Here is a 27,095-nt window from a genome sequence, read left to right on the forward strand (position 1 = left end):
CCCGCCCCGCCCGCGCCGGGGAGCCCGAGGCGCTCACCCCGATAAGGTAGATCTTATCGAGACTGAAGTTCGGGATGATGGTAACCAGCTCCTTCTCGGCCAGGAACTCCACCTCGGCCGCGTCCATGGCGACGCCGCACGCCGACGGGGAGCCCCTCACAGCCCGGGGCCGCTCGGAAGACGCGCCACGGCCGCCGCTTTTCCCGCCGCGGCTCGGGGCCCGCCCCCGACCGGAAAATCGCTTCCGCTGACCAATCGGAACGCGGCACTCTTCTCAGGGCGGTGGGAGGTGCAGACCGTGCTTGTTACGAGCCCGCGGATTGGTGAGTCTGAGCGAGACGGCGTCAGCCTCGCCTCGAGGGTGGGCCTGCTCCCTGCCCTCTGCCCTCGCCCGGTCACGTGCCCTGGCCCGCCCCATCCTGGGCCCGGGACTCGCCCCTCCCGGCACCGCCCATCCCCGCTCTGGCCCCGCCCCTGCTCCGCCTTGGCCCAGCCGGGCTCCCCCACACCGCTGTCGGTCCCCTGGTGCTAGGCTTGGGGTCCCTTCACCTTCCCCCGGGTGCCCGCCTGCGGGAGGACTCGGGGGATGTGGGGAGCCGCGTCTTCAGCCGCGGTTTGCACTGGGCCGAGAGGAAATGCATTCTTTCATCACCCGGCTGGTGGGTGACGCGGCCTGGCCTGTACAGATGATCAGCCGAATGGAGAAAGGGTTTTCCTTTGAGCGCTCTCTGCGCTTTAGTTCAAAGTCTGTAAAAACGCAGCTCCGCCACCCCAGCCCGCCCCTGTCGCGGTCGCACTCGGGAAAAGGCACACAGCTTGCGCTTAGCGAGCCCGAGCAGGCTGCTGCAGGTGGGGTTTGCAGATGGCCGCCCACTGCACACCTGCTGCCTGAGCTGCGCGCCCTGTGCTGAACGCGGTGCCGGAGAGGCACCTGTCGGGACTCTGCTGGGCTCTCCTGGGAAGCACCCGTGAGATCTGAGTCGGGCCCCGGGTGATACCAACAGGTGGCTGTAGCCCAGGAGAGCCTCCAGCGAGGCTGGATTCGAATTTGAAGCCCCAACCATTGGGCCCTGAGAGAAGTACAGAGGATGTGGGGGCTCCAAGGTTTCTCCGTCTGGCGGGAAAGCTGCCTGTTCCTAGCTAACCCGGGGCCCCGCTTCCTGAATCCCTGAAACCTGCCCATGTGGGGCTCTGGGGACACTGGGCTCGGCTGCACCCACGCCTGTCTCAGAAGCTTTGTCTGTCATTTGTCTGCGTTGGAAGTTGTCATCTGCAGACCCACAGATTTTCTGCAACCTTCATTAAGTCGGGAACTGGGACAAATAGTCCCTCAATAAAAATCAGTAAAAGGTCACCCCCGGTGCTGTGTGACGGAGGACAAGGGGCCACTGCACCCGGGCTCCTTGTGCTCACAGCAGGGTACGGAGACAAGGAGCCGGGGGAGGGGCCTCAGCAGGAGAGGAAGCTGCGGGCCACCTGGTCCTTGCCCGAATAGGATCTGCCTGCGGCTTCTGCGGGGCCTGCGAGCCAGCTTGTCTGGGTTTTGATTGATGGAGGAATGTTTTCTTGACTGGCAAATATTTGCATTCCCGAGTTGGCGAGGCTTCACTTCCTGGTTTGTGTAGGCTACAAAAGAGCAAGGGAAAGGCGCTGGGGGAAGCCGCCATGGGAGACGACGCCTCGGGAGGTCCGCCTCCAGAGCCTCCGAGTCCTTCTCTGTGCAGTAGGACAGTGCCGCTGCTGACGCCACGGGGCTTCTGGGAGAGCAGACGAGGCAGTGTGCGCCCAACAGAACGCACAGCGTGATCCCTAACACCCAGGACTCAAAGCACCCCACGTCCCGAAGGGGGCCTCTCCCAACGCTGGGTGCCGGTCAGCTACCGTCTCAAACACGCCACGCACAGGCGAGCCTCCCAGGCGCGGGGCCACGTGAGCGAGACACACATGCATGTCCACCTGTTGTATGAATCCATTTCAGCCAAATCTCCAGAACAGGCAAATCCGTAGAAACAGAAAGATTAATGGTTGCCAGGGGATGGGAGAGGGAGGGTACAGAGCGACTGTTAATGGGAGCTAGTCTTCCTTTAGGGGTGACAGAAATAGTCTGGTGTTAGAAAGTGGTGATTTGCCAGGCGTGGTGGCGCACGCCTGTAATCCCAGCACTGGGGAGGCTGAGGCAGGAGGATTGTGAGTTTGAGGCCAGCCTGGGCTACAAAGTGAGCTCAAGGCCAACCTGAACTGCATACTGAGACCCTGTCTCAAAATGACAAGAAAGAAAGAAAGTGAGAGAGAGAGAGGGAGAGAGGTGATGGGTACATAACTGTAAATTTACTAACGCTATCAAATTGTACACTTTTCAAGGATGGAATTTATACCATGTGAAATAGTCCTTAATAAAGCGGTTTTGTTTGTTGGTTTGTTGCAGTACTGGGGATTGAACCCAGGGCCTCCACACTGAGCTGCATACCCAGCACCCCTATATCTTGAGACAAGGTCTCGCTAAGTCGCTAAGTGGCCCAGGTCGGGTTTGAACTTTCGGCCCTCCTGCCTCCAGCTCCCTGAATGCTGAGATTACAGGCCTGTGCCACCATGCCTGGCTAAAAACTGCAAAGGGAAAGGGACTAAGAGACAGAGGGAAGGGAAAGGAAGGGAGGGGAGGAGATGAGAAGAGAATTAAGATGTGCTGTATACATGTACCAGCTCCCCGTGACGAATACAACCATGTCCTGCAAGCGACACGGTACATTAGTACCTGTACTAATGTCTGTGCTAATAAAAATAATATTTTTTAGAAGTTCATTTCTTGAAAAGTCCTCAGGTCCCCAAAACACTACAGAAACCATCCTGAAACTATGAGCCAGTTTCCCCCTTAGGATAGCAGCTCTGCTGTACCTTTTGGTTCTGTTAGAACTTAGACCACCCAAACAGTTCACCAAAATGGGCCATCCACTTGGACATCAAATACACTCAACGTCACAGCAGCGATCTTCCCTGGGTGACAGAGACGCTCTGTGGCACTCAGTGTGGTGGGCCTCCCCCCGCAAGGGGGAGACAGCTCTTGCAAGATGACCCACGCGGCACAGGGATGGGATGGGGGCTGGGGTGCTCTGGAGGGTCACTCGCTTGCGTGGCTGACATCGGGGATGCCAGCTCTTGGGACCAGGACTGCCTGTGGCGCAGCGCCCAGGTCATTCTGGGGTTGAGCCATTTGGGAGGCCCCTGGGGTCCACAGCCTGCAATGTGTTCCTTCAGCCTCTGACTCCTCGGACTTTCTTACTGAAGGACTTTCTTACTCTGCTTACCGCAGGCCAGCAGAGGGGAGATTCCAGCCCTTGAAGGGTGGAGTTGGGGGAGACATTCACCGGCCTGGCAGCCTCCCTGGGCAGAACAGTCGCCCGCCGTCGTTGCCCCTGCCTTGCTGGGCCAAGGAAATCAGAGCCTCCCCGGGCAGCCTGGGCACAGGGCTCTCAGCCTCCCCAGCCCAGGGGATGGCACAGTGCTCTCTCCTGTGGTGTTGAGGGAACTTGAGACGCAGCAGTGAGTAGCAGGTGGTGACTCTGTCGCCGCTAGGGAGGGGACTAGAAATACAGAAAAGTGTAGCATGGAAACCTTGGGGTGGAGGGCGCCCCCTTGTGTTACAGTAGCTGAAACAAGCGGGCAGTGCACTCTCAAGCGGCCCTGGCAGTAGGAGAGGAGGACCAGGACGTGTTCCTGTCCCCTGGGCTTTGAGCTGCGGAGGTCAGCAGCCTCCTGCAGGGCCGGCCCGCTGCAGTCGGGACCCTGACTGGGTGTGCCCATCGCTTTACCGCTTCACCTGCTGCTGCTTGCCGAAAGGAGCTGATGATGACCCAGGTGAGGGCCGCCTGTGTCTGACACAGCTTCGTTCAGTCCCTGGCAGTATCTACCCTTAAGATGGCAACAGGACTTTCTCCATGTTGCACGAGGTGCTGTCCGCCATGCTGGGTGTGGGGACAAGTGAAGCCGGCTCTCCAGGGCCTGCACATGTCCCCTCCTTTCTGGGACATTAAGGCGTGCAGGTAGGAGAGTGACAAGATGATTTGCATCAGAGAACCCCCGAGTGCATGGAGGGACGTGACACGGTACAGCAGGCGGGACAGCTGGTGGCAGGTGAGCCGTGGGGGTGCCTGAGAGCAGGGTCTGTCTGCATCCGGCACCTTTTGGGGCGTGAGCTGGGCCGGGAAAGGCTGGATCCGAGCAGGTGGCCACAGGCACCTCCCACCTACCTGTGGCTCACACAGCCTGGCAGCGTCCCGCCCTCCCCGCAGCCCTGGTTGCTTCTTGCAGCTGGCCGCCCCCTGGGCCTGGCGGGGGCTGGCACGACAGCCCCGCCGCGTGCATTACTGCAAGGCCGGGCGCTCTCGCGTGCCTCCGACATGGTGTGAATACACTCTTGTGTCTTTTTGCCATCTGCTGCTGTCATTAAAAAATTACATTTCCATCTGTTCTCACACTTCTCTCCCGTCCCAGCCTCATTCCTGGAGGAAGACAGCCTGCATCTCAAGTTGCAGGACCAGAACGTTCCCTCATCTCTTGGAACCCGGGAACAGCCCCTGGACACCCAGTCAGGGCTAACAGGCTCTGTAGCCCAGTGCGACCATTTACCGTGACCCCTGCCCACCCGGCATGCTTGGGGGAGTCGTTCGCAGCGCTTTTTCATCGTTGGCTTTAATGAATATTCTTGGCTTGGACATTAAAAATGCATAAGGAATGAACCGCAGACCTCAGTAGCCAACCCCCAGAATGTACTCAAGGACAAACTCAGAGGAAGACTCAGGGAGCCAGGTTTTGGGTTCCTAGTCTCCTCATTCCGGGCCAGCCCCAACAGGCGCACACCCCATCTCCAGAGCATCCCCCCGCAGTGACCGCGAGGTTTGTGTGGGAGCCAGCAAACACCAGCATTGTCACTCACGTGTTAGAGGCTTGAAGCCCGTGGGCCAGGGGTATGGTCACTGGCATGTGTCCCTCCTTTAACCTGCCACTCTCGTTCCCGTGGGAAGACTGAGGAAAGGGGGCTCAATAACTGCTCCAGGTGGCCATGGGCAGAGCACACAAGGATAATGTCGTCTCGGGTGGGGCATAGGTTTATCCAGAAGGCCACAGGGGGCGGGGAGCGGGGCCTGAGCCGGGGCACCTGGCAAGAAGCCAGCACGTGTTCCTGCTGCTGGCGACGGGGAGCTCACCCGGCTGAGAACCTGTGGATGGCTGTGAAACCTGCCACCCAAAGTGGGGTCTCTGGACCCTCAGCCGGAGCTCTTGCGAGCTGCTTAGAGAGATACAGTGGGGCTGAGGGTACAGCTCAGAGGCACATCCCTAGCATGCTCTAGAGCCTAGATTCCATCCCCAGCATCACAAATGAAAGACATGTCCTGCTTTTAATTGCAGCTACTCAGAAGGCTGAGGCAGGAAGACCACAAATTCAAGTCCAGCCTGGGCAATTTTGTGAGATGCTGTCTCAAAATAATAATAAGATGATGATGATGATGACGAGGACGACTGGGGATGCAGCTCTTGGTCCATTCAATCCGCAGTAACACACACACACACACACACAGAGAAAATTTTTTTTAAAAATCTACAGACCCATCCCAGACTCCGTCATCAGGACTGGAACTTGGACCCAGTCTCCACCGAGGGCGCACGTCATGGTTTGGATCAGAAGCGTGGCCCAGGCGTCACGTGCTGTGGGTGTGGTCCCCAAGGTGCTGAACCGGGGCTGCAGGAAGTGACCGGAGGCTGAGGGCTCCGTCTTCAGCACGGCTCAGTCATGAGGAGCCGGGCCTGGCTGAGCCAAGCGGGTCGCTTGGGCTGGGCTTCGAAGGTGCATTTCATCTCTGGCCCTTCTCCGCTGGCTCTCCAGCACTCGCCTCTGTCCCCGTCCCCGTCCCCCTCTGTCCCTCTGTCTCTGTGTCTCCCCCTGCTTCCCAGGCACCACCCGTGAAGCGTTCCTCAGCCGCGCTCTTCTGCCGTGCTGGTCCCGCCTCACCACAGGCCTGGAAGGAACGAACTGCTGGAACTGTGGGAAGGGCGAGCTGTGCTATGCTTAAGTCCGCTGTCACAGCGACAGGAAGCTAACAGCTCGTTACCGAGGGGAGCCGCCCCCACCTCTGGGGACCCAGGGCGCATCCCCAGGCCCCTTTGGGGTGCGAGGGCCACCTCCAGGGTGTCAGGCCCATCTCTTCCAGGTGGCCTCCAGGAACCCCGCACCCAGGGAAGGAGGCTCTCACTGGTGCGGACGGTGCTGTCACAGCAGGGGAGGGCAGGCGGCGTCCACCAGGGATGACCCCAGGGTCTGCTTGAGTCCTCCTTACCACCCCACCCGCACTCACACCCTCAGTGTCACACAGTCCTCAGACCCCTGTGGTAACCAAGGCCCAGATAGGCAGGGACCTGCCTGACCGGATGGCTAGGTGTTCTGTGGATCCTTTTTCTCAACCCTCACACACTGCTCTTGAGGTAGATTTTGTCACTGTCTCTACTTTGCGGGTGGAGGAAAGGCTCAGAGAGGCTGAGTGATTTCCAAGGTCACACAGCACAAAGGCATGCTGGATGTCAAAGTGAAGCAAAGCTTGTACTTGCTCTGCCCCCCCCCGCCCCCCCGGCTCATAAGAGGCACCAGGGCTGCAGGGAGGCCTTGTCTGGCTCTCGTCCCTGCCATGCAAGAGCACGGACGGAGGCGGCCGCTGCCATGTTCTCCCTCATGGGAGGCAGAGCCGGCCGGGCGCACTGGACATGGGGCACAGCTGTCCTCACGCAGCAGGCGTCATCAGAGTCGGGCCCTCCTAGTGCCAACTCCTCTGAGATGCTGTGCTGGGTGAGACCTCTGGCTGCAGGAGGCTCAAAGTCTGGTGCTGGCGCGGACGCCCCGGGCCAGCACCCCTGTTCAGGAGATGGAGGGAGCCCGCCACCCCCACCCCAAAAGGAAGGCAGATGGAGAAACCTGGCAGTGCCCAGCCAGCCCCCCGCCCCCGCCAGCAAGCAGCTCGCAGCCCGGGGCCTGTTGCCATGGGCACTAAAAGCCAGGCGCGCAGAGCACTAGCAGGCAGGTAGCCGAACAGAGCCTAGGGGGCACCCCTTGGTCCCAGCATCCCCAGACTAAAAAGCGAGCACGGTCAGGTCTGCTGCGTGGCTGTGGGACAAGCAAAGGCCAGTCCCTGGGGGGAGCCTGGGGAGCAGCGGGTGCTGAGCGCAGCGCTGTGCCCGGGCGGTGGGCTGCCCTCCACGGGGAGGAGGTCCCACAGAGCGCAGGCGGGTGGAACACGTCCCCTGCAGGCGATGCCTCCGTAGCAACCTGAGGACGAGGAGGCAGGAGCCAGAGGGTCCACCCGACTGTGGTCTGCGTGGCTTGCGGTGACAGCAGGCCACGCCTCTGACGGCTCTCCCGAGTCCCCAGGGGCTCCTAGGGGTGAGCAGACCGACGGTGGCCATGGCACCCTGGAGCCCCAGGACGGCCTCCCAAATCACCCAGTGCACCCAAACCCTGGCTCAGGCCCTGCCTCTGGGGACAGTGGGAAAACCAAGCTGCAGAAATGAACACAGCCACACAAGCCAAGATCGGCGTGGTCTACAGGGACACGGGGACACTGAGGGCCTGATGTTCTTTTAAATCACACACATTGGCTCCATCCAAGGGATAAGCTGTCGCCAGGCCCTCACCGCCGGCGGGGCCTGAGCTGGGGCAGCATGAGGCCAGGCAGCCAGAGCACACCCCGAGCCGGGGTCAGCGGTTCTCCAGCCCCCACCTCTCTCCCTGGGGCGCTCCACTGCCACGAGAAGTGGGAGTCCCCATTCCTCAGGGACTCTCTTTATTTATAATGCAAAAAAGGACTTATAAATCACCCCTGGGCCTGTGTCAGGATCTGTAAAACAACTCGTAAAAAATGGAGCCACTCCTCTTCTGAGAAGTCCTTGTTGCTGGCCTCGGGGGCAGGGTTTGTCTGCAAGCCGCTGTGCCCCTTGCTCCCAGCAGCACCACCATGGCCGCGGGCAGGGGCCTCTCCCATCGCCACGCGGCGCAGCAGCGGCACAGGGGTGTCCGGCGTTGTCGTCGTCATCTTCCTCTGTCCTCTCAGCAGTGCTCTGGTGCCGGCGCCCTGCGCTCACCCTGCCACCCACTGGTCAGGGCCGGCTTCTAGGTCCCCACCCAGCTGTTCAGCACATCTGCGCAGGCAGCTGAGGCCTGGATGCCAAGCGAGGTGCCGCGGGAGCCGCCGGGCAGGTCTGTCCAGCCTCCTCCTTACGCCTCAGGGTCCAGCTCCGCGTCGTCTGGGCAAGACCCCGTCTCGTCCAGCCAATCTAGGAGCAAGAGGGGTCATGTCAGGAGGGGCCCCTTCCCTGCACGCAGTGGCTGGGCCAGGGTCCCCCAACATCGCGCAGCGGTATCCCCAGAGGCCGCAAGGGTCCCAGGGTGCTGGTCTCTGGGATTCCCCTGCCTATTCCCCGGGTCACCCTCTGATGTCTTGGGCTCTCGGCTCAGCCTCCTTCCGGAGAGCAGGGGAGACCGGTGCCCCAGGTTTTACGGAGGAGTCAAAGCCCAGGCAGGGGTCAAGGCCTTGCTGCCTGGACACCCCGAATGCAATCAAGAAGTGCCTGTGTGCGTCACTTTGGAGTTGGTCACCCCAAGCTCAAAGGCCCAGAAAGGTCACCCACAGACCTTATGGAGTAACCACATGCCTCCCCTATGCCCATACCGTGTCTCAGAATTTAAAAATAAAAAGGGCTGCAGATGGAGCTCAGGATGGAGGCCCAGCATGCAATCCCCAGTACCAAAAAAATTTTCTCTACAGGGCCCCCCCTGGGGCAAAACAGGGTGACTTATCGCAGTCACCAAGTGTGGCCCGCCATACCTGCCCGGGGCCTGGCCCACGGTTCGATGGCATCGTCCTCTGGCCACCTGGTCCGGGTGACAGTGTGGAGCACCTACCCAAGCGCCAGCCCTGGCTGGGCCTTCCCCTACCCTGTTGACCTGTGCTGGACCTGTGTCACCGCGGCCGGCTGGCTGAGCTGCACCATCTGGGAGGGCGTCCAGCCTCAGGGCCTGAGGGACAAGCAGTTTACCCGGGACAAAGCAGGGGCGATGTGACCCTGACTCAGAGTCCCTGGGAGGCCCACACAGGAAATCCTGCTGCTCACACAGCGGGCACGCTGCCTCCACCGTCATCACCATCGCTGTCACCGTCACCGTCGTGGGGCTGCCTCAGACCAGGTGCGGCTGGCTCCACCCGTCTGCTCAGGACCAGGGCAGCCATCTTCCCCCGGCTCCAACGTCCCCATAGAGTGGAGGGCAGGGCCGAGGTCGGGAGCCTGGGCCGCCCACCTACCCCTCGGCACCCAGGGCCTCTGAAGGCCCGGTGTGGCTGCCCTCACACATGTCCCGTCCACATGCAATGGGACCCAGAAGATGAACACAGCCATGCTGGCCAAGTGGGCACATCTGTCAGCTTCCCAGCCCAGCCCTACCCGTCCCCGTCCCGGCTGCAGTGAGGGTGAGCGTGCTGCATGTCACTGGAGGGGTGGGGGCGCGCAGTGGGGGGCCCCCCATGGAGCGTCCATGATCGGGGCCACACGTCCCATCGTGCTGGGCGGGTGCGGACCAAGTCCCATCGGCACAGGGGCTCACCTGTCCGCCTGGAGTCCCGGGGCAGCACCATGCCCGTGGGCGTGGGGGGCGTGATGATGATGTCAGGCACGTCCAGGTGCTTGTCACTCAGGACCGGGGCCTCGTCGTGGCTGCCACTGGCGCTGACACAGGTCTTAAAGCCTGGGCGGGAGGCACACGTAGACACACAGGACAGAGAGACAGGCGTCAATGCCGCTGGTTCCTGCTGCCCACCTGCCCGCTCAGCCCGGTGGCATCAACATTCCTACTTCACAGATGGGGAAACTGAGGCACAGGAGGGTCCAGGGATCCCTTGGCAGCCTGCATACTGTGAGGGTGGTGCTGCACAGTATCCCACTCACACAGTGGGATGGACACACGGCGAGGAGGACGGTATACCGCACAGGACAGATTCGAACCCATGCCGAGACCCGCTTGACCCTGAGCTATGCCCGAGGTCACGGCTCCCGCAGACTGGCAGGCTGTCTTCTAATGGGATCTGCGCTCTCCCCGCCGCACTGGCTGTATGTAGATTTACCAAGGCAAATACCGGGGCCTGCAGTCATGTGTGTCTCTTGGAACAGGGTTTATTGTCTTTCAGGACTGGAGATTGAGCCCGGGACCTTCGTGCTGAGCTCCATCCCCAGCCCTTTTCAAGTCTCTTACTTTGGGACAGTGTCTTGCTTAAGTCACTCAGTTGCCCAGACTGGGCCTGAACTTGTGATCGTCCTGCCTCAGCCTCTCAGAGTGCTGGGATGACAGGCATGCACCACCGTTCACCGCTGGGTTCTTTAGCAGACGGGGGCTGCTCCGGCTCCGGCCCCCTTGTGTCAATTTGTGCTTTCCTAGGAACGCGTCCGCGCTCTTTGTGTGGCTGAGTCCACGAGCCCAGCTTGCCCACAAACACACACAGGCCGTCTGGCCCGGCTGCCACTGAGCACCTCGCGGTGCGCTGCCAACAGCCCCGCTGCTCTGGGCCGCCCGGCCTTCGCGCCCTGGGCAGCCGCTGCCCGCAGAGCCTCCTCCTCAGCAGCTCTTGCCGCTACTTGTGCTTCTGCCTGCGCTCAGCCCTCTGCAGTCCACCCTGCCAGCAGCAGCCAGAAACGGCAAACCCAGCACACCGCATCCTGCCTGGAACACTCGCTAGCTCAGGACGGCCCCGGCAGCATTTCCCTAAGTCTGGAATTTCAGTCTCTGCAATGCTGAGGCTCCTCAGGGAGGGGTTCCGAGATCAAGCAAGTTTGGGAATCGCCCGTATCTGCTGCGTCCTGCCCCACCCTTCTGGGAGATGCATGATGTGCCCGGGAGTGAGGGCTCCGAGAACTCCCGCTCCCACTCTCCAAACTTAGCCGAGCCCGGAGCCCACTCCTGGAGGACACCTGTCTGCATCCCTCAGAGCCTGAGTTGGAGGGTATTCTGGGAAATGCTGATCCTCGGCTGCTCAGCACCCCAGGCCCGCTCTCAGCCCTCACCATCTCCCCTCCCCTCCCACCACCTGCCCACCTGCTCCAGACCTCCTCAAGCCTTGGCATTTGCTGTGCCCCAGCCTGGAATGTGCTTTCTTCCCTTATCAGGGTAATGAGCTCTTACGTATCCTTCAAAACCCAGCATGACAAGCCCTGCTTTGGGGAAGAGATCTACAGGCTCGTTCCCTCGCTGGCCTGTCTGCAGGCATCCTGTCTCCACGCCTTCCAGCCCTGACCTCACCCACGGCACTCCACTTGTGTTTCAGTCTCCTTGGCTGGGAGCACCCGGGGTGCCCCACCCCACTCCTCCACCTCCCTTGTGCCCGGGACAGCGAGCAGCAGGGCTTTAACTTTTGCAAGAGACAAACAGAACACTCCAGGCGCTGATGGATCCAGCCTGCCAGCCCCGGCCCTGTGTCCTCTTGTTGTGTCCCTGGGAGCACCAGGCTGGCAGGGAATGAGTTCTGGTGCCAGGGATGGGCCTGGCTGAGCTGTGTGACGTGGGGACCATGACCTGCTGCTCTTGGGCTGCCCCAGGCACCCCCAGGACTGTGCTCCCAAGGAGCCACGCTGTGTCAGGCCAGTGGTCCCACTGACGTCCATAGGACTGGGGGCCCAGTCATGTGTGGTGGTGTGTGCCTGTCATCCCCGCACTCTGGGAGGCTGAGGCAGGAGGAGCTCAAGTTTGAGCCCAGTCTGGGCAAATTAATGATTTAGCAAGACCCTGTTTCAAAATAAAAATAAAAAGGGCCTGGGATGTAGCTCAGTATGAAGGCCTTGCATTCATTCCCAGTACTGAAAAACAAAATAAAAATAAAAATGCAGTCCTGGAGTCTGAGCCCTGCATGGTGACTCTTCCTCCCTGTCAGCTGGGGCTGGCGGTAAGTGCCACACAACAGGGACATTCGTGAAGCTGGAGAAGGCCACGGGAGGCACTGAGGCCGCCCCACCCACGGAGGGAGCCTCCTTGGCAGTGGTCCTGTGGCCCCTCGAATGTGCCGGCACCCCTGGGCCCCTCCTTGGTTCTGACCCCCAAGACTCAGGAACAGCAGCAGCTGCTGCTCAAGCCCCGCGCGCGCAGGGGCAGCCGGTCACGTCTTGGAGGACAGCGGCGATGCTGGCAGGGGTTCCCGAGAGGCCAGCCCACGGCACCTGTCCTGTTCCAGTCCAGGAAGGCGCCGCCTCTGGATGCCCGGAAGCCCTGCCCTGGGCCCCGCTGCAGTCTGGGCACCAGCTGTGTGCTCAGGTGCAGGAGGTGGCCCTGTGCTGGGACCAGAGGCTTTGGAGCCAGGCCACCAGCCGTGTGTGCCCAGCAAGACACAGCTGCTCTCCGGGCCTGCGAAGTGCGCTACGACCTCAGCTCGCCCGGTGGAGGGCCTGCCGGGCCTCCACTGCTGCTCTGACGCCCGGGCTGCGGTGCTGGGCACAGTCTCTGTTCACCCGCAAGCCCGCGACACTGGGCGTCCAAGAGCCACGCCAACGTCACCACTAAACGTACTGCGCATGACTCTTTGGGCTGTGACCGGCAAGGCGCACGTGAGCCCCGGCCCCGTGGAACGTGTCATTCAGGTGAGCCGAATCCACATTCCGGGCCACAGGTGCTCCTAGTTGGCTCAGAATAAACTATTTTCTTATTTCCTTTAAAGCACAGCGGTTATATTGGGAAACTGGGGACCAGAGAGGGCAGTGAGTCCCCCACAGATAAACAGCTGCGAGGGCACTCAGGCCTGTGTCCCACCAGAGGTGTGCTTCCCGGAGCCCCAGCTCTCTGAGAGGTCCTGGTGACTGCTCCCAACAGGGGCCGTGGCATGGTTCCACTCTGCCTCTGTAGCTGGTCCTCAGCCACACAGCTGTGGCGGTGACCAGTGAGCTCCACCCCAACAAAACTTCCTAGGGGCAGGCAGCAGCGGGGGCCCAGGACAACCTCAGAAGCGGCTCTGGGTGTGGCTGCTTCTGCCGGACGCAGAACTTCAGGGGCCTGACTGAGGTCAGGCAAACCTCACCCAACCCCGGCCCCGGCCCCAGCCCCAGCCCCAGCCCCAGCCTCAGCCCCGGCCCCGGCCCCAAGCCCGGCTGCTGTGTGCAGTGTGCGGGCTGTGTGTGGCCTTGTGGATGTGACAGCATGTGCGCCGCTCCGCACCCCTAAAGGTTTCCAGGAAGCCCCCACCGGAGGAGGCGCTGACGAGCTCACCGGGGCAGCGGGGCCTCCCAGGGCGGTCCCCAGGGCTGCCTCCTGGAGCATTCAGAAACCCTAACAGAAAGCCAGCTTCCTCCTGGCCACACGGGCATTGTCACAGCGGCCGGGGCTGGAGGACAAAGAGACAGGCTGCATTTGGAAGCGACCGTCCCTCCTGAGCCCAGGGGAGGTGCGGGAGGAGGGCAGAGGCGGAGGGCAGGAGGGAGCTCTCAAGGAATCAAGCAGACTTTGGGGATTAAAAACCAAACGCAAGCCCTGCCCCAGACAAGGAGCTCGTTTGTGTGTAGGCCAGAACTGTTATTTGTTAATTATGTGCCCGCCTCGGGCTATTAAAAGCCTATTTCCTGAGGGGCAGGGCTTGGCTGGGATTCCAGCCCTAGGAGGTGCGGGCTGTATGTGGGGACCCCGGCCCATGGGGGACCCCTGGTGCAGGAGCCCACGCAGGACTTGGGGAAGGACGGGAGTTTGTGGAGGGCGGGGCTCCAGCCAGGATCCCACGCTGCAGTCCTTAGCATGGGGCAGACACCAGACGTGGGCGTCGGCCGCCCCTGCAGGGCTGCAGCGTGGAGCCTGGCTGCGCTTCTGCTCCTGCCAATGCCCGGCCTGGGCTCAGCTGCCACTTGAACCACCAGGGAATGTGGCCGCATCCCACAGCTGAGTTTTGGTTTTTGAGGGCCTGGGGTGGGGGTGATTCTGACAGCCAGGACGGGGCCCCTCAGCCAGGGGGACTGCAGGAATAGCTTGCATTACTCTCTGCGCCCCAGTTTCCCTGACTGTAAAATGGAGCCATGACCCCAACCTTGTGGGAATGGCATGAGTGGAGTGGGGTACGTGGGGGCGACGGCCCGGCGGGGCCCAGTGGACGGGGCACTGAGTTAGGGTGCAGTGCTGACTCCCCCCAAGTCCCCTTCCCTGTGTGCCCACTACCGTGTCCACCCTGCCGTGGCCAGGACGGAGGCAGGGCAGGGCTCACCCCTCTTTGTGACCCCCCCACTTCTCATCCTGGGCCAGGAGAGCTTGTGCCCGAGACCCTGCGCCCAGGCCTTGTGCAGGAGGGGCGCCTGGGGACTGGCTACCATGAGCACAACAGCTCTCAGCACGCCCCAGGCCACCCAGCGGCCACCACAGGGACGGCAGAGGACAAGTGCTGGCCGGTGTGGCCATCGTGGGTCACGGGCACCCTCTAGTGCTTTGTTGAGGAACAGCAGCAATCTGAAGCAAGGCCCAACAGGGCTCCTGCCCACTAGGGTAGGGGCGCCAGCGTCCTCTCCTGCTGCTGCGGTGGATGGCAGAGCCAGGTAGGGGCTCCCCCGCTCCAGGACGAGGGCACCCCATGCACAGCCGCCGCTAGTAACACCACAAGAACTACGTGGCCCTGACGCAGCGACTCAGCCAATCCTGAGCACCCACAGGTGCCACCCAGGCCCTGGCACATGCAGTCACCGAGTGTGGGCCAGGGTGTCCCTGGCCCCCGGCAGCACTCGGGGTACCCTCTGGGAAGGAGGAACTCGGCCTGGCTGCAGCCTCTGCACCCGGATTTCCCACTGCAGCGTCACTGTCACCCCAGCAGTGAGCCTGGGGGGCAGGGCTCAGGCCACACACACGTGGCACAAACCATGCCCCCCGCACTGCCACTGCTGAGCAGATGACACAGGTTCCTCTGTGCCGCCCGCACACTGCCATCCTCGGAGCCTGCACCAGGCTCCAGCAGCAGAAACAGAGCCCAAGGCCCAAAAGGCCCGCTGGGAACCAACAGCGAGGGTCCCCTAGGCTAAGCTTCGAGGACGGGGTCCCAGGAGGCCGGCCACATGAGCTCCTGGACAGGACTCATCACATGTCCACCCACCAAGGCACAGAGAGCTCAGGGACGTTGCTTGGTGCATCCACCAGGACCTGATGCACAGCCTACCCTCGCCAGAGCCTCAGGGACGAGGACAAAGGCGGATCACCCACAAGGGGAGTGGAGACGGCTTGGCCAACAGGCCTACCATGGAGCGGCAGGAGAGATAGAGGGGCATGGGGCAGCTACAGCAGGTGCAAGGGCCCCGGGGCAGGACGAAGACGCTGAGTGAGGGCCAGGCCAGCACTAATCTCTCAGAGAGGAGCAGGTGTCTGGATGGAGTAGGGAGTTTTTCAAAACACAGACCAACACATGCCTGCGAGGGTTCCAGATTCAGTTAATCTTTTTTTTTTTTTTTAAATTCCAATTACAGGGAAAGCCTGTGTCATTATGGATGAGCCAGGGCAGCTCTGGTGGTTTTACCTTCTCAAGGCAGCCGGGGCCCAACAGAGCCGGCAGTGGATGTTTTAAATCTCTTTTTAATTAAGGAAAAAGCCCCAGCTTGCGTCAGGGATGAGCTGCTGGCGGGAGTACTGGGAGGAGCTGGGGGCCTCAGCTAGTGGAGGTGGGGGTACTCTGCCCAGCAGTGTGCTCTCCCTCCGGGCACGGAGGCCCTGATCCCACCACCTCTCAAGGCAACCCCTCCTCTGGCTCTCAGCTTACTCATCCCTAAAATGGGCACACAGGCAGGTGAGGGCTACATCTAAGACAACAAGCCGAGCACCCCGCAGCCCACCTGGCACATGAACCCGGGGCTCCCTGGCCTCTGCCAGCTGAACCTGGGCTGGTCACTGTGTGGCAGGATCCAGCCTGGCCACTGCAGGAGCTCAGCAGCATCCCTGACCTCTGGACACTGTCACACCCCCAGCTGTGATAACCAAAGACGTCTTTAGATGGTGCCAGGTGTCCCTGGGGGTCAGGTTGCCAAATAAAATCTAGGATGTCCAGTTGTGTTCTAGTTCAAGATGACTTTTTAGTATGTGTACTCCATGCAGTACCTGGGATTAGGCAACCAGTCCTTGTCTATCCGAAATTCAAGTGTGGCTGGGCGTCCTGTGTTATGGCTTCTCTGGCAACACTTCGTGGGCCCTCGAGGGGGGTGGGGACAAGGTGAGTCCTCGGCTGCTGAGTCTCATGCACGGAGCTGTCACCCATCACAGCAACAGCTGAGCACTGTCTGGCTTGGAGTGGGCACTGGAGCTGCTGGTCCCCCGTCCACGCTGCCCATGTACACCTGCAAGGCTGCAGCCTGGGTGGGGGCTGGAGGGCGGCTGGCACCAGGTGACCCCAAGCCTCCAGGCCACTTAGCGCACTGCAGGCTGAGCAAATCTCCTCCCTTCTGTGCTTCCTGCTGCACAGGGGGTGACAAGGCTGCTACGAGCTGTCAGCCCCTGGCTGGGACAGGGCCTCTGCCTGTGGCCTTGGATGGTCACCTCACCCTGCAGGGATCCCATAGGACCCATGTAACAGGTGGGAAGGGCCTGCACAGCACCCCACACATACAGCTCAGCGGCCCGTGCCCAGCCGCATGACGCCCCAGAGGCCTGGCTCCCGGGCAGCACTGCCGTTTGTCCCAGTTGGGCTGATGTCCCCGGGCTCTGCCATGGGCCCCTGGTGCAGGAAGGTGCCCTCAGGGTGTTCTCCTCCAGTGGGTGACAGAGGCAGGAGCCGAGAGCCGTGAGGCAGAGTGGAGGGGATGGGGTGACGGGGACCAGGTCAGGACTCTGCTCCCCGGGCGGCCCAAGCAGGCTTCGCGTCACTCCCGCCACCCGGACCAGCCCTGCCTCACAGCCCTGCTCTGCCACGGCAGTCTCCCGTGGGCTGTTTGGTGACAAATAGCACGTGAGGGTGACAGGCAGGGGAGGAAGGGTAACACCAGCTCAGTGCCAGCAGGGGCAGATCTGAGGCTCAGAGAGGTTTGGGCACCTGCGCTGGGTCCTGGATCGGGGCAAGAGGGCTGAGACTCTGCCCTCGCCACGCCACTGTTCCAGCACTCCCGGCCCCCAGGCCTCCTCTCTTCCCCAGCCCTCAGAGGCTTGAGTGGCCCGGAGGAGTGCCCCGAGGGTCTCAGGGCGGCTTGGGGGTAGAAGCTCCTTGTTCCCTCGCTGTGTGCACCCCATATCCTGTTGGGGAGGGGGTGAGGGGCACTGGTGAGCCGGGGCATCCTTCTCTTCATCTGGTAAGCTGCATCCTTTATGCATGTAGACAACACACTTCAAGAAACTAAGCTGGGCGCAGTGGTAGTGCATTCCTGTAATCCCTGCACTCTGGGAGGCTGAGGCAGGAAAATCACAAATTTGAGCCTACACTGGGCAGTGTAACAACTTAGCAATGCCCTGTCTCAAAATAAAATAGATAAATAAATAAAAAGGGCTAGGGATTGTAGTTCAGGTCAAAGGCCTGACTTCAATCCCCAGCACTGCACCAAAAATACATACAGACACACATACATACCAAAAAAACTACCCCCCAGATGCTAGTTTTTATCCATCAGGTCCACAGCAGTGTGGGCCATCACAAGTGCCGGTCAGGCAACTCCCGTGCAGGGGGTGGGGAGCACGACTTCTGGGGGCTGCTTGCAAAGCTCTGAGAACAGCAGGCTCTGCGCACACCCACCAGGCACTGGACCGCCCTTGCCCCAGCACCAGGACGAGGAAGTCCTCCTGGTGGCCGGGCTGGGGCCGCCCCTGAGGAAGGGATGGCACTGTCACAGCACGGTGGGCCGTCACCCTGGCCTGGACTCCCAGCTGCCCTCACCCCGGGCACTGAGACCTGGGCGTGGCAGGAAGCCAGTGACCGGTGACAGGTCAGCATAGCTCTCGCTTCCTGGTCTGGAGTGGTGCTGAGAGTCCTGGAGCCCCACCCCGTCCTCCTGGCCTCATACTCCCTAGTGCTTCTGAGCCACTCGGCTGGGCCAGGTGCGGGGTGGACTGTGGGGACCGGGGAGAGGGGACACTGGGGCAGGTGCGTCCCGGCCTTGAGCCCAGCTCTGCAGGGTGGGGCCCTCGGTGTCCTCACTGAGTGGGGTGACTGATGAGCAACTCTCTCGCAGCCTGGCAGCCTGGGGCAGGAAGGGGTCAGGCTGATTGTCCTGACCGCATGCCAGGCCCAGCCCCAGGCGTGACAAGGCGGCACAGCCCCTGAGCCCAGGAGCCGAGGGTGCGAGAGAGGTGAGCACCCATGGGACGCTGACCTGAGCACAGGCGCTGGACGAGCCACCGCCTGCTGCGCCACTGGCTCCCCCTCCCAGGGCAGTGGGTGTCTAAGGCTCAGCTTCCGCGTGCTGACAGCAGAGACAGGCTGATCCCGGGGGGCATGGCTGTGCCCTGGTGCGGGAAGGGGCGGGCTCAGGCCAGGGCACATCTGCTTGGGCTCCTGGAGACCCATCCCCCTAAGAGCAACACTGGCCAGCCCCGGGCGGAGGTCAGGCCAGAGGGGGCTCTAGGGGAGGCTGGGTGACAGCCATGCTAACGCTCTTGTCCCCCACGGCCCTGTCTACACAGCAAGCACAGAGGCGGCCCTCTAGGCTTCAGGTGACAGTCGCTTAGGGAACGGATGTGGGATCTGCCGCACCAGTCACATCCACCTGCTGCTGGTGGTCGGCCTGAGAGTTTGGCCTGGCTGGAAGACTTCTAGTGCCTGTGTCCCCCATCCCTGCGGCCACACCTCGCTCCACACTGCCCCCTCCTGCGCAGTGAGCTCAGCGCCCCTGCAGGTCCTGCCGCAGCTGCCTCCGGGCTGCCCCGCACCAAGCTCCTGACCCGGGCCTTTGCGTTCACCGTCCCCCGCCCTGCACACTGTTCCCCACGTGTGTGTGAGCAGCCGCGGTCAGTGCCCCAGAGACCAACGTAGGGTCTGCCCCCCTGCCCCCCGCCGCATCCCGTCTGCCAGTCTGCACTGTGGTCCACACGGTCCTTCCATGTCACCCACCAGGGTTGGGGCCCTGTGCTGCTCACTGCTGCCTGGCATGCAGCGGGTCCGAAATATTTCTGTACACAGATTCAAAGCTGCACAGGGGACCACGGCACCCTGCTCCGCCCCGCAGGGAAGGGAGCTGGCTGCTGGGAACACCTGAGGAGTGTGGGTCCCTGTCCTGGGCCTGAGGATCAGTCCTGCTGGGCGGTGAGGTTGGGGACCTTCCCTGCGCCCTACCTCAGGGCAGCTAGAATAGGAGCCACCACGTGAGCCCCCGTCAAATGCACAGAACCCCCCGTCATCTGAAAGCGCTCACACACCCTGGCCCGCTGCACACTGTCCAGCCTCCCGTCCCCGGAGCTCCTGTCCCTGCAGGCGTGGACCTCAGACTCCTGCCTGGCCTGCTCCTCGCCTGTCCCTCCCTACTCGTGGCCCGGCCAACACCTCTGGAGAGGCCCCCTCGCCGTGCTGGGGAGGTCTGCACTGGTCCCCCACAGGCAGCCCTCAGGTCGCCATGACACCCCCCTCCTGACTGACACTCCTGGAGCTGCAGGTTTAGCTTGGGAACAGGCCGGGCCTGCACACAGTGGGACGCAATAAACATCTGTGGCACGAACAGGCTCTCCACCAGCTCTGGGCCACAGCTGCCCACCAGCCGGGGCCCCACATCCCCTCCGCCATGGGCAGTGGTGGGGCTGAGTTTGGGGTCACCTGGGCTGGCCTTGAGCCTCTGAAGACCAATCAGGAAAATGGGCCCCTCAGACTGGGCACAGCTTGGGTGCCAGGCTGAGTGAGGAGAGGCCCTGAGCCCCGAGAAAGGGCGCCAGTGATGGGCTGGGGCAGTGGGGGGGGTCCATGCTCAGGGTGGCTGATGGCGGCCACACCCCACCTCCTCAGCCCCTACTTTCACCACCTCACCTAGCAACGAAGACTCAAAGCCACACCCACGGACCCCAGCAGGGCCCAGGGAGGGTGCCTGCACAGGCCCCGATGGCGCCCCTGCCTGTGACAGCAGAGGAGAACCCAGGAGACGAAACGAGCAACAAGAGCTGGGGTCCCGATGGGGCTCTGGGGCGGGAAAGCAGCGGGAGGAAACGGACTTAGGTGTGGCCTTCAGTTCAAAGCAGTAGATCTGACTGATTCTGTAACAAAGGTTCTGTTCTAACGCGGGGCATTAGTGATAGGGGAAACTGGCACACACCTGTCATCCCGGCAATCTGGGAGGCTGAGGCAGGAGGACTTCAAGTTGAGCCCAGCTTGGCAACTTAGTGACTTAACGAGATCTTGTCTCAAAATAAGAGATAAAAAGGGCTGGGGATGGAGCCCAGTGTGAGGGTCCTGGGTTCAATCACAGTATAGGAAATAAAAAAAAAAAAAAAAAAAAGGATACTAGACGTGGGGCATACGGTAACTCTCTCTGGAGCTCCTCTTAAATTTGCTGAATTAAATTTGTTCCAACAATGAAGTCTACTTAAAAAAAAAACAACCCTCGAAAAATCACCAAGCCAAGACTAAGTGTCCATGTCCCTCCATCCCAGGCTGTTCCACGGACTGTGTGTGTCGGGGACAGAACGGAGCCCAGCCCTGGCCCCGGGAGCAATCTCCACCATGAGGCTGGAGTTAACTGGGCTCCCGCAGGCGAGACATTCAGACACCGGAAGGAAGGCCACACCTGCCACCGAGGGCCTCGAAGGCCTGGAGACACCCAGGGTGCAGGGCATGCCCTTGACTTTGCCCTGGGCTATCTTAGAAAGCTCTGGAGACCCCCTCAGGGGAGATACCCACCTCCGTGCCCTCGCTGGGTAGGGAAGTGAGGCAGGGCGTGCGGGGTGATTTGCACAGGCGCAGGTGGTGGGCAGGACCAGCATCGGATTCCGATCCCCGACACCACTGCCATTTACTCTGGTTCTCAAACTCGCCTGGGCGCCGGGACCCCCAGGTTGGACTCTGGAAATGCCCCGGGTTCTGCCTCAGTTGGTCTGGCAGATCTGCAGGTCTCAAACGGCGGGCTTCTGGGGAGCCTGCAGAGAACCCCCGCTCAACCATGCTGCCCTCTCCTGTGTGCCCTGCTTGGAGGCAGACTGGACAGCCTCAGCCTCCCCCAAGCCCAGCCAGGCTCCTCCTGCCTGCCACCCACGTGGCCCTGAGAGCCCTCGGGGCCTGTCTTCCCATCTGTAAGGTCACTTGTGTCAACGTGGCCGCCACGGACCCTAGGCAGGGGCCCAGGTGAGGCACAGCGCCGTGCCCACTGTCCTTGGCGCTCAGAGCAGAGGGGGCTGAGCACGGCCGGAGCCGCCCTCCTGCGCCGCCTCTCCACGTCCTGAGCCCTGTTCCTGCACCCAGGAGGGAGGGCTCCTCCGTGCAGAGTGACTTGCAGTGGGGCAGTGCCCCGCAGGGTTCCAACGACCCGGGACCTCAGACAGGACCTTACTTGGAAGGAAGGTCTTCGCAGATTCATTAGTTCAGGCCGTGCAGTGAGCTCAGCCCGGATTAGGGCGACTCTAAGTCCCATGTGGTGTCCTTACATGGGCAGGGGAGGGGACGTGGACTCAGAGACAGAGGAGCAGCCCTGTGAAGACGGAGGCAGGGACAGCGGCAGCCACCAGGCACCAAAAAGGCACGGCCCAGCCCCTTGGCCGGCAGGGGCCGCCTAGTCCCTGCGGAAGCCCACCAGCATCAGAGCCAGCCGGGAGGGGTGGGGTCCCCGTGTTCCCCTGGGCAGGTCCACCTCAGAGCCTGGGGGGCCAGAGGATGGACGGGGTGTGGAGGGCTATGGGGGAAGAACACCACCACCAGGGTTCCCCATCCCTCAGGACTCAGCAGGGGCCCGGTGTCACGCCTCCTGAGGGAACAAGTACAACCTCCCGGCGAGGAAGCCTCCTGGTGAGGAAGCTCTGGCTGGGAAAATGGGTCCCATTCTAGGTGGGTGTCTGGGGCAGGTCACTTGCCCTCTGTGGCCTCAGTTTCCCCATCTGTGAAATGGAAGGCTTTGCAAGGTGAGCACAAGGTGACTTCTAGCTCAGAAAGCCAACTGGCTGGTTGTAGAAGAGGGTCCCAAGACCAGAGGGGGAAGGGGAGGGGACAGCCCACGGGACCCTCCAGACCGGCCAACTGGGCCCTCTCCACCGAGCAGCCAAGTGTCCCCAAAAGCCCCCGCGTCCAGGGCTTGAGCCTTGAGGCAGCAGCATTCAGAGGTATGCAGATTGTGCGGGTCTTAACCCCAGGGAGAGTTCACTGGCTGAATGTGCTGGTAGAAGGTGGGCCCTGATTGGAGGAAAGGGGTCCCTGAGGGCCCATCGTGGTCCCACTCCTTCCCCTGACTCTATCTCTCTTCCCTCCTGGCCACCATGAGGGGAGCCGCTCCCCTCCGCCATCTTGTTTCTGTCTTGGATCTGGCTGACCATGGACTGGAACCTGTAAACCTTAAGCCAAAATAAATATGTTCTCCTCTAAGTTGCTTGTCCTTTGTATTTTGTCACAACAATGGAAACTGACTAACATGGACCCTAAACCAGCCGTCTCGACCCTCCCAGGCTGGCCACCCCCCAGCCAACTAATCACTGTCCCCCACACCACTCCACTGGACCCGCAAGATGGGCCAGCTGGACACCCCCAAACCAGCCACTGAAGCCTCCTCTGGCACCTTAATCACAGCCCCCAAGCCCGTGCCTGGGCCCCCCAGACTGGCCAGCAGGACTCCAGTGCTGATGTCTGGGGCATGCCGGATTAAATAAAGCACCAGTTTCAGCACTTCATGTTCTCTGTGCTTGGGGCACTGGAGGCGCTGGGGTCCCACGGAGGCTGCACCAGCTCCTACGTGACGCTGTGACCTGGACCGGCAGTCAGGCCCAGCGGAGTCAGAGTAGGGGTCCCTGGAGCCCAGCACCAGCAGGCGCTCCGGAAACAAGCTGGTGAGGGGGCCTCGCTCACCCCGAGGGCACAGAAGATAGGATCGCTTGCCCAAGGCCGGGACTGCAAGGGGCGAGAGATGGCGAGGCCCCTGTGCAGGCGCACTCGGAGCGCTGAGCCGGGCACAGGTCTCCTGATGGACGGCAGGACCTGCGGGGCCCACAGCCCAGAAGAGCCCGGGGCGAAGCCTGACAGGCAGAGCTGGGACGCGAACCGCGGAAGGGCCTTGGAGCCGGGTATGCGCTGTGGCTGGGGGATGGGAGCCCTGGGGCCGTGTGCGGGCTGCGGCAGCGGGCAGAGGTCTGGGTGCGGGCTGGGCCCCTGCTCCTCGAGCCTGGGGGCCCGGGGAGTGGGAATAACAGCACCCATCCCAGGATTTCACTCCAGCCAGGGAGTCTGACCTTGTCAGACAGCGCATGGCGGAGTGACCAGGTTAAGGGCCTCAAAGTGACACCATGCTGGAACAGGGACAGACATCTTTGGAGGAGAGGGAGAAGTCGGAGGGGGAGGAGGCCGTGAGTGTGGGGCAGGGGCTGGAGCGAGCGGCCACGGTGCTGGACCAGCCCACCTGGCTTCAAATCCCGCTTGGCTCTAAGCTGCACGGCACCTGGCAAACACTCCCTCTCTGGGCCTCACCCGGGACGGGACTGCTCTGGAGGTTGTCTTGGAGACAGACGAGTTAATCGCATAGAGTGCACAGAGCCGGCCTGGACCAGACTAAGCCCCGGGAAGAATTAGCTATTTATTCTTATTATCCGGCCCAGCCACTCCGATGTCTGGAATTTATCCCAAAGAAGTAATACTAATAAAACTCAGCAAGCCAGGACGTTCAACATGATTTTATCTGCCAAAGCAACAGGTTGGAAACAACTCCAGGACTAACTCTTGGCAGAATGCTAGAGAGAAAGACGAAGAACCGCTACTTCGGGAGGCAGTGCTCGCTCTGACACAGGCAAAGCACAGCAGGACAGAGGGCACGAGGCCGCTCCGCGGCCTGGGTACGGCCCGGGGCCTGTCGTCGTGACCATGAGCCGCTGAAGGGGCTGGCGACAGTCAGGCTCCAGCGGGCAGGGGGCAGGGCTGGCCAGCACAGGGCGCAGCGGCTCTAGGCCTGGCTCCGAAGGTGACTCCCTCCCGCCTGGGATTTTAGCCTGGAGGGGTACAGTATGCTTCCCAGAGACTTCTGGGGTCACAGCATCTCCCTCCACCTCCCTGGTTGAGCCGTCTTGGGCTGGTCCCTCTGTGAGGGATGCCTTGACCCAGCTGCCAAGGGGTGGCCACAACCCAAGTACCCATCAACAGAAGAATGAAAAAGAAAACATGGTCCATCCGTGCTACAATGTGGAATTTTGGAGGGGAGGTGGGGAGGTACCGGGGATCGAACCCAGAAACCTTGCACTGAGCTATATCCCTAGCCTCCTTTTTACCATTTTGAGACAGGGTCTTACTAAATCCCTAAATTACCCAGTCTGAGGTGGACCTTTTGATCCTCCTGCCTCAGCCTCCCAGAATGCAGGGACTGCAAGTGTGTGCGACCATGCCTGGCTGGGTTTCATCTTAAATGGCCCCAAGGTCCACGTGTGGAAGGCTTGGCCCCAGCCTGCAGCACCGCTGGGAGGTGGTAAAACCCTCAGGCGGTGAGGCGGAGTGGGAGGAAGGTGGGTCGCAGGGGGCGCGCCCTTGAAGGGAGGCTGGGACCCCCCCTTCCTCCCTCGCTCTCTCCACTTCCTGCCCCCTGCCCCCCGTGCTCCTGCATGATGCCCAAAGAGCCAGGGCCGAGCCACCAGGAAGGCAACTCTGAAACTCTGAGCCAACATAAACCTGTCCTCCTGCACTGCTGCTCCAGCCGTCCTGTCTCGGCACTCGAAGCTGGCAAAGCTGCCCTGCGTGGAATACTGTTTGGCCCTGAAAAGGGACACGGCACAGACACAGGCCGCCACGGCTGGATTGGGCCTGTCCCCCAGCTCACGTGCTGAAGGCCGGGGCCTGGTGCTGTGTTCAGAGATGGGAGCGATGGGGCCATGCAGACTGGAACTTCATCAAGGGACGGCTCCACCGACCAGTTCCCAGCTGACGGCGTACAGGGCGCGGCGCGCAGGACACTCCAGCGGGGGCCCCCGCTGCAGTGTCTGTTTGAAGGGTCTCCCACCCCTGGTTCTCTCCTTCCTGGCCACCATGAGGGGAGCAGCTCTGCCACGCTACCAAGACGCGCTGCCTCGGCCCAGGCGGGGAACGCGCCACGTAAGGACCCTTCTGAAGCCAGGCGCCAAGACAAGCTCAGAGCTGCTCTCAGCTCTGTCCCAGCGACAGGGCGCCGGCTCAACCCTGAAGCCCGGGGACCTGACACCAGGCGAAAGACCCCAGGCACAGAAGGACCACGCAAGCCGCCTAGAGAAGCCACGCTTAAGAGACGAGGGCACAGGGTGTGGTCAGGCTGGGGCAGGGGACAGCAGGGACACGAACGTGCTTGCGGCAATGGACGGTACACTCGGCGGGGGAGGGGGCAGGCTCCACCAGGTGGCCTCTGTTGCATGTGACATCTGTGTCTGCATCATTAGATGTCCTGCATCGCCTGTGTGCCCTGCACTGGGAAGGCCCATGGCCATGGCACTCAGGATTACAACTCCCGGCCCCGGGGTGCTGTTCACTCCCAGTCCTCGGGGGTGAGGCCTGGATCGGAGCGACCAGGGCCTCTTCAGCAGATAACACTCCTCTTCCCTCCTGGGACCACCGCTCCCTTTGTGCACGCAGCGGTGGGGGAGCTGTCAATCAAGAGGCTCTGCCTTTCCTGTACTGAGGGGCAAGTGTAAGACCTCCGCTGGACCAATCAGATGCTCTTGAAGCTGATTCCTTCTGCAGTGGGAACCTAGGGTGGGCTCTTCCCCCTGGCAGGAGCCTCCCTGCTTTTTATTTCCTTTCTCCTGCGGCATCCCCCACTGCTGGGCTATTCCGTCCTTAGCCGTGCTGACCAGCCTCACTTCCCACAGGCGGCAACCCAAACCCCTAAACCTGCCCAGAGCTCCAAGACTGGGCCTCAGAGTGGGTGGGCTGGATGACAGCAGTCATAGCTGTAACAGCAGGGAGCACTGGGGTGGGTGGAGGACCATGTGCCGGGCACTCCTGGCCAACCTCTAAGGCCTGTCATGACCCCATTTTGCCCACAGGGAAACTGAGGCACATATTTCAGGTGTCCTGGTGGTGGCGGTGGCCACGGGGTCTTGGTGGGTGGGTGGTGGATGGGACTTGGTAAGGGGGGCCTGCTGTGGCAGAAGGTGGGGCTGGGGCAGTGGAGTCTGTATTCAGGCCACTGCTGGGGCGCATGGGAGGGACTGAGTGTGGCTGGGGTGGGGTGCTGTCGGCTCCTCGAGTGGAGGGGGCTGCCAGGACCGCTGCGCCTGGACTCCTTGGCCAAGCCGCCCTGAGCTTCAGGCTGGGTAGGCAGTTGGGTGGGATAGGAGGTCAGGTGGGACAGAAGGTCCGCGCTTCCCGCCACCCCCACCAACATCCCTCCGCCATTTTATGTCTTTCTGGAGTTTTCTCTGCTCCTGGCTTTTTCCTGTCCCCTGGCTTGAGGCCAGGCCCCGGGTGTCTTGGGGTGGCACCCTCGCCGTGCCTGGCTCCCTCGTCCCGGCCTCTCCTTCCCTCTCCACCTGGGATTCTCTCTGACGGGGAACTGAGGCTCCCCAGCACTGACTTTCCAGTGGTCAGAGCCGGCGGAGGCTCAGCGGCAGCATTTACAGAGCACCCCTTTCACACGGAGCTTGGGGCGGTCACCCCCTGCAGTCCCCGTGCCTGCCCTCCCCGCTCCCTCTCACCCCGCCCCTGAGAGTGGGGCAGGGCCTCCGCCTTACCTTTCAGGCAGGACAGCTTAAGCCCCATGTTGGTGCCGCTGGGGGCCTGTGGAGAGAAGACAGCGCTCAGAGAGGGAGCGTGGCCGGCCTGACCCCGGGCCTGCTGGGCGCAACAGGGGAAGGGGCAGGGGCTGCTGTGAGGTCACAGTGCCTGCTGACTGCACCTGGCTGCACCTGCTCGTAAATGGAGTCTGCACTGGCGGAAAACCTCCCAGGCGGGTGCCTCAAAGCTAAATACACGGGAGCCTGGCACCCCGTGAGCGTCAGGCCAAGGCTGTAGCTCCGGCTGCTGGGAAGAACC

General features: G+C 61.9%; 2 protein-coding genes across 2 annotated transcripts in view; both read right to left on the bottom strand.

Moving 5' to 3' along the window:
• The window catches only part of Gins2 (GINS complex subunit 2 (Psf2 homolog)), a 7,729-nt gene extending 7,502 nt beyond the window's left edge, over nucleotides 1–227 (bottom strand). Inside the window, exon 1 of the mRNA XM_005410979.2 lies at nucleotides 38–227. Within this exon, the coding sequence (XP_005411036.1) occupies nucleotides 38–127 (90 nt within the window). The 5' untranslated portion in view covers nucleotides 128–227. The remainder of the gene's footprint in view (nucleotides 1–37) is intronic.
• A 7,573-nt stretch (nucleotides 228–7,800) lies between these two features.
• Nucleotides 7,801–26,840, bottom strand: LOC102019432 (chromosome unknown open reading frame, human C16orf74; the record flags this gene model as incomplete). The annotated part of the gene is given in 3 exon segments (XM_005410980.2): nucleotides 7,801–8,313; nucleotides 9,638–9,778; nucleotides 26,795–26,840. Coding segments are annotated over 3 exon segments (246 nt in total), but the record flags the coding sequence as incomplete, so codon positions are not given.
• Nucleotides 26,841–27,095: the final 255 nt, after the last annotated feature.

This window comes from Chinchilla lanigera, unplaced genomic scaffold (assembly GCF_000276665.1).
Source record: "Chinchilla lanigera isolate Chin_1 unplaced genomic scaffold, ChiLan1.0 scaffold00140, whole genome shotgun sequence".
In the NCBI taxonomy this organism is placed as follows: Eukaryota; Metazoa; Chordata; class Mammalia; order Rodentia; family Chinchillidae; genus Chinchilla; species Chinchilla lanigera.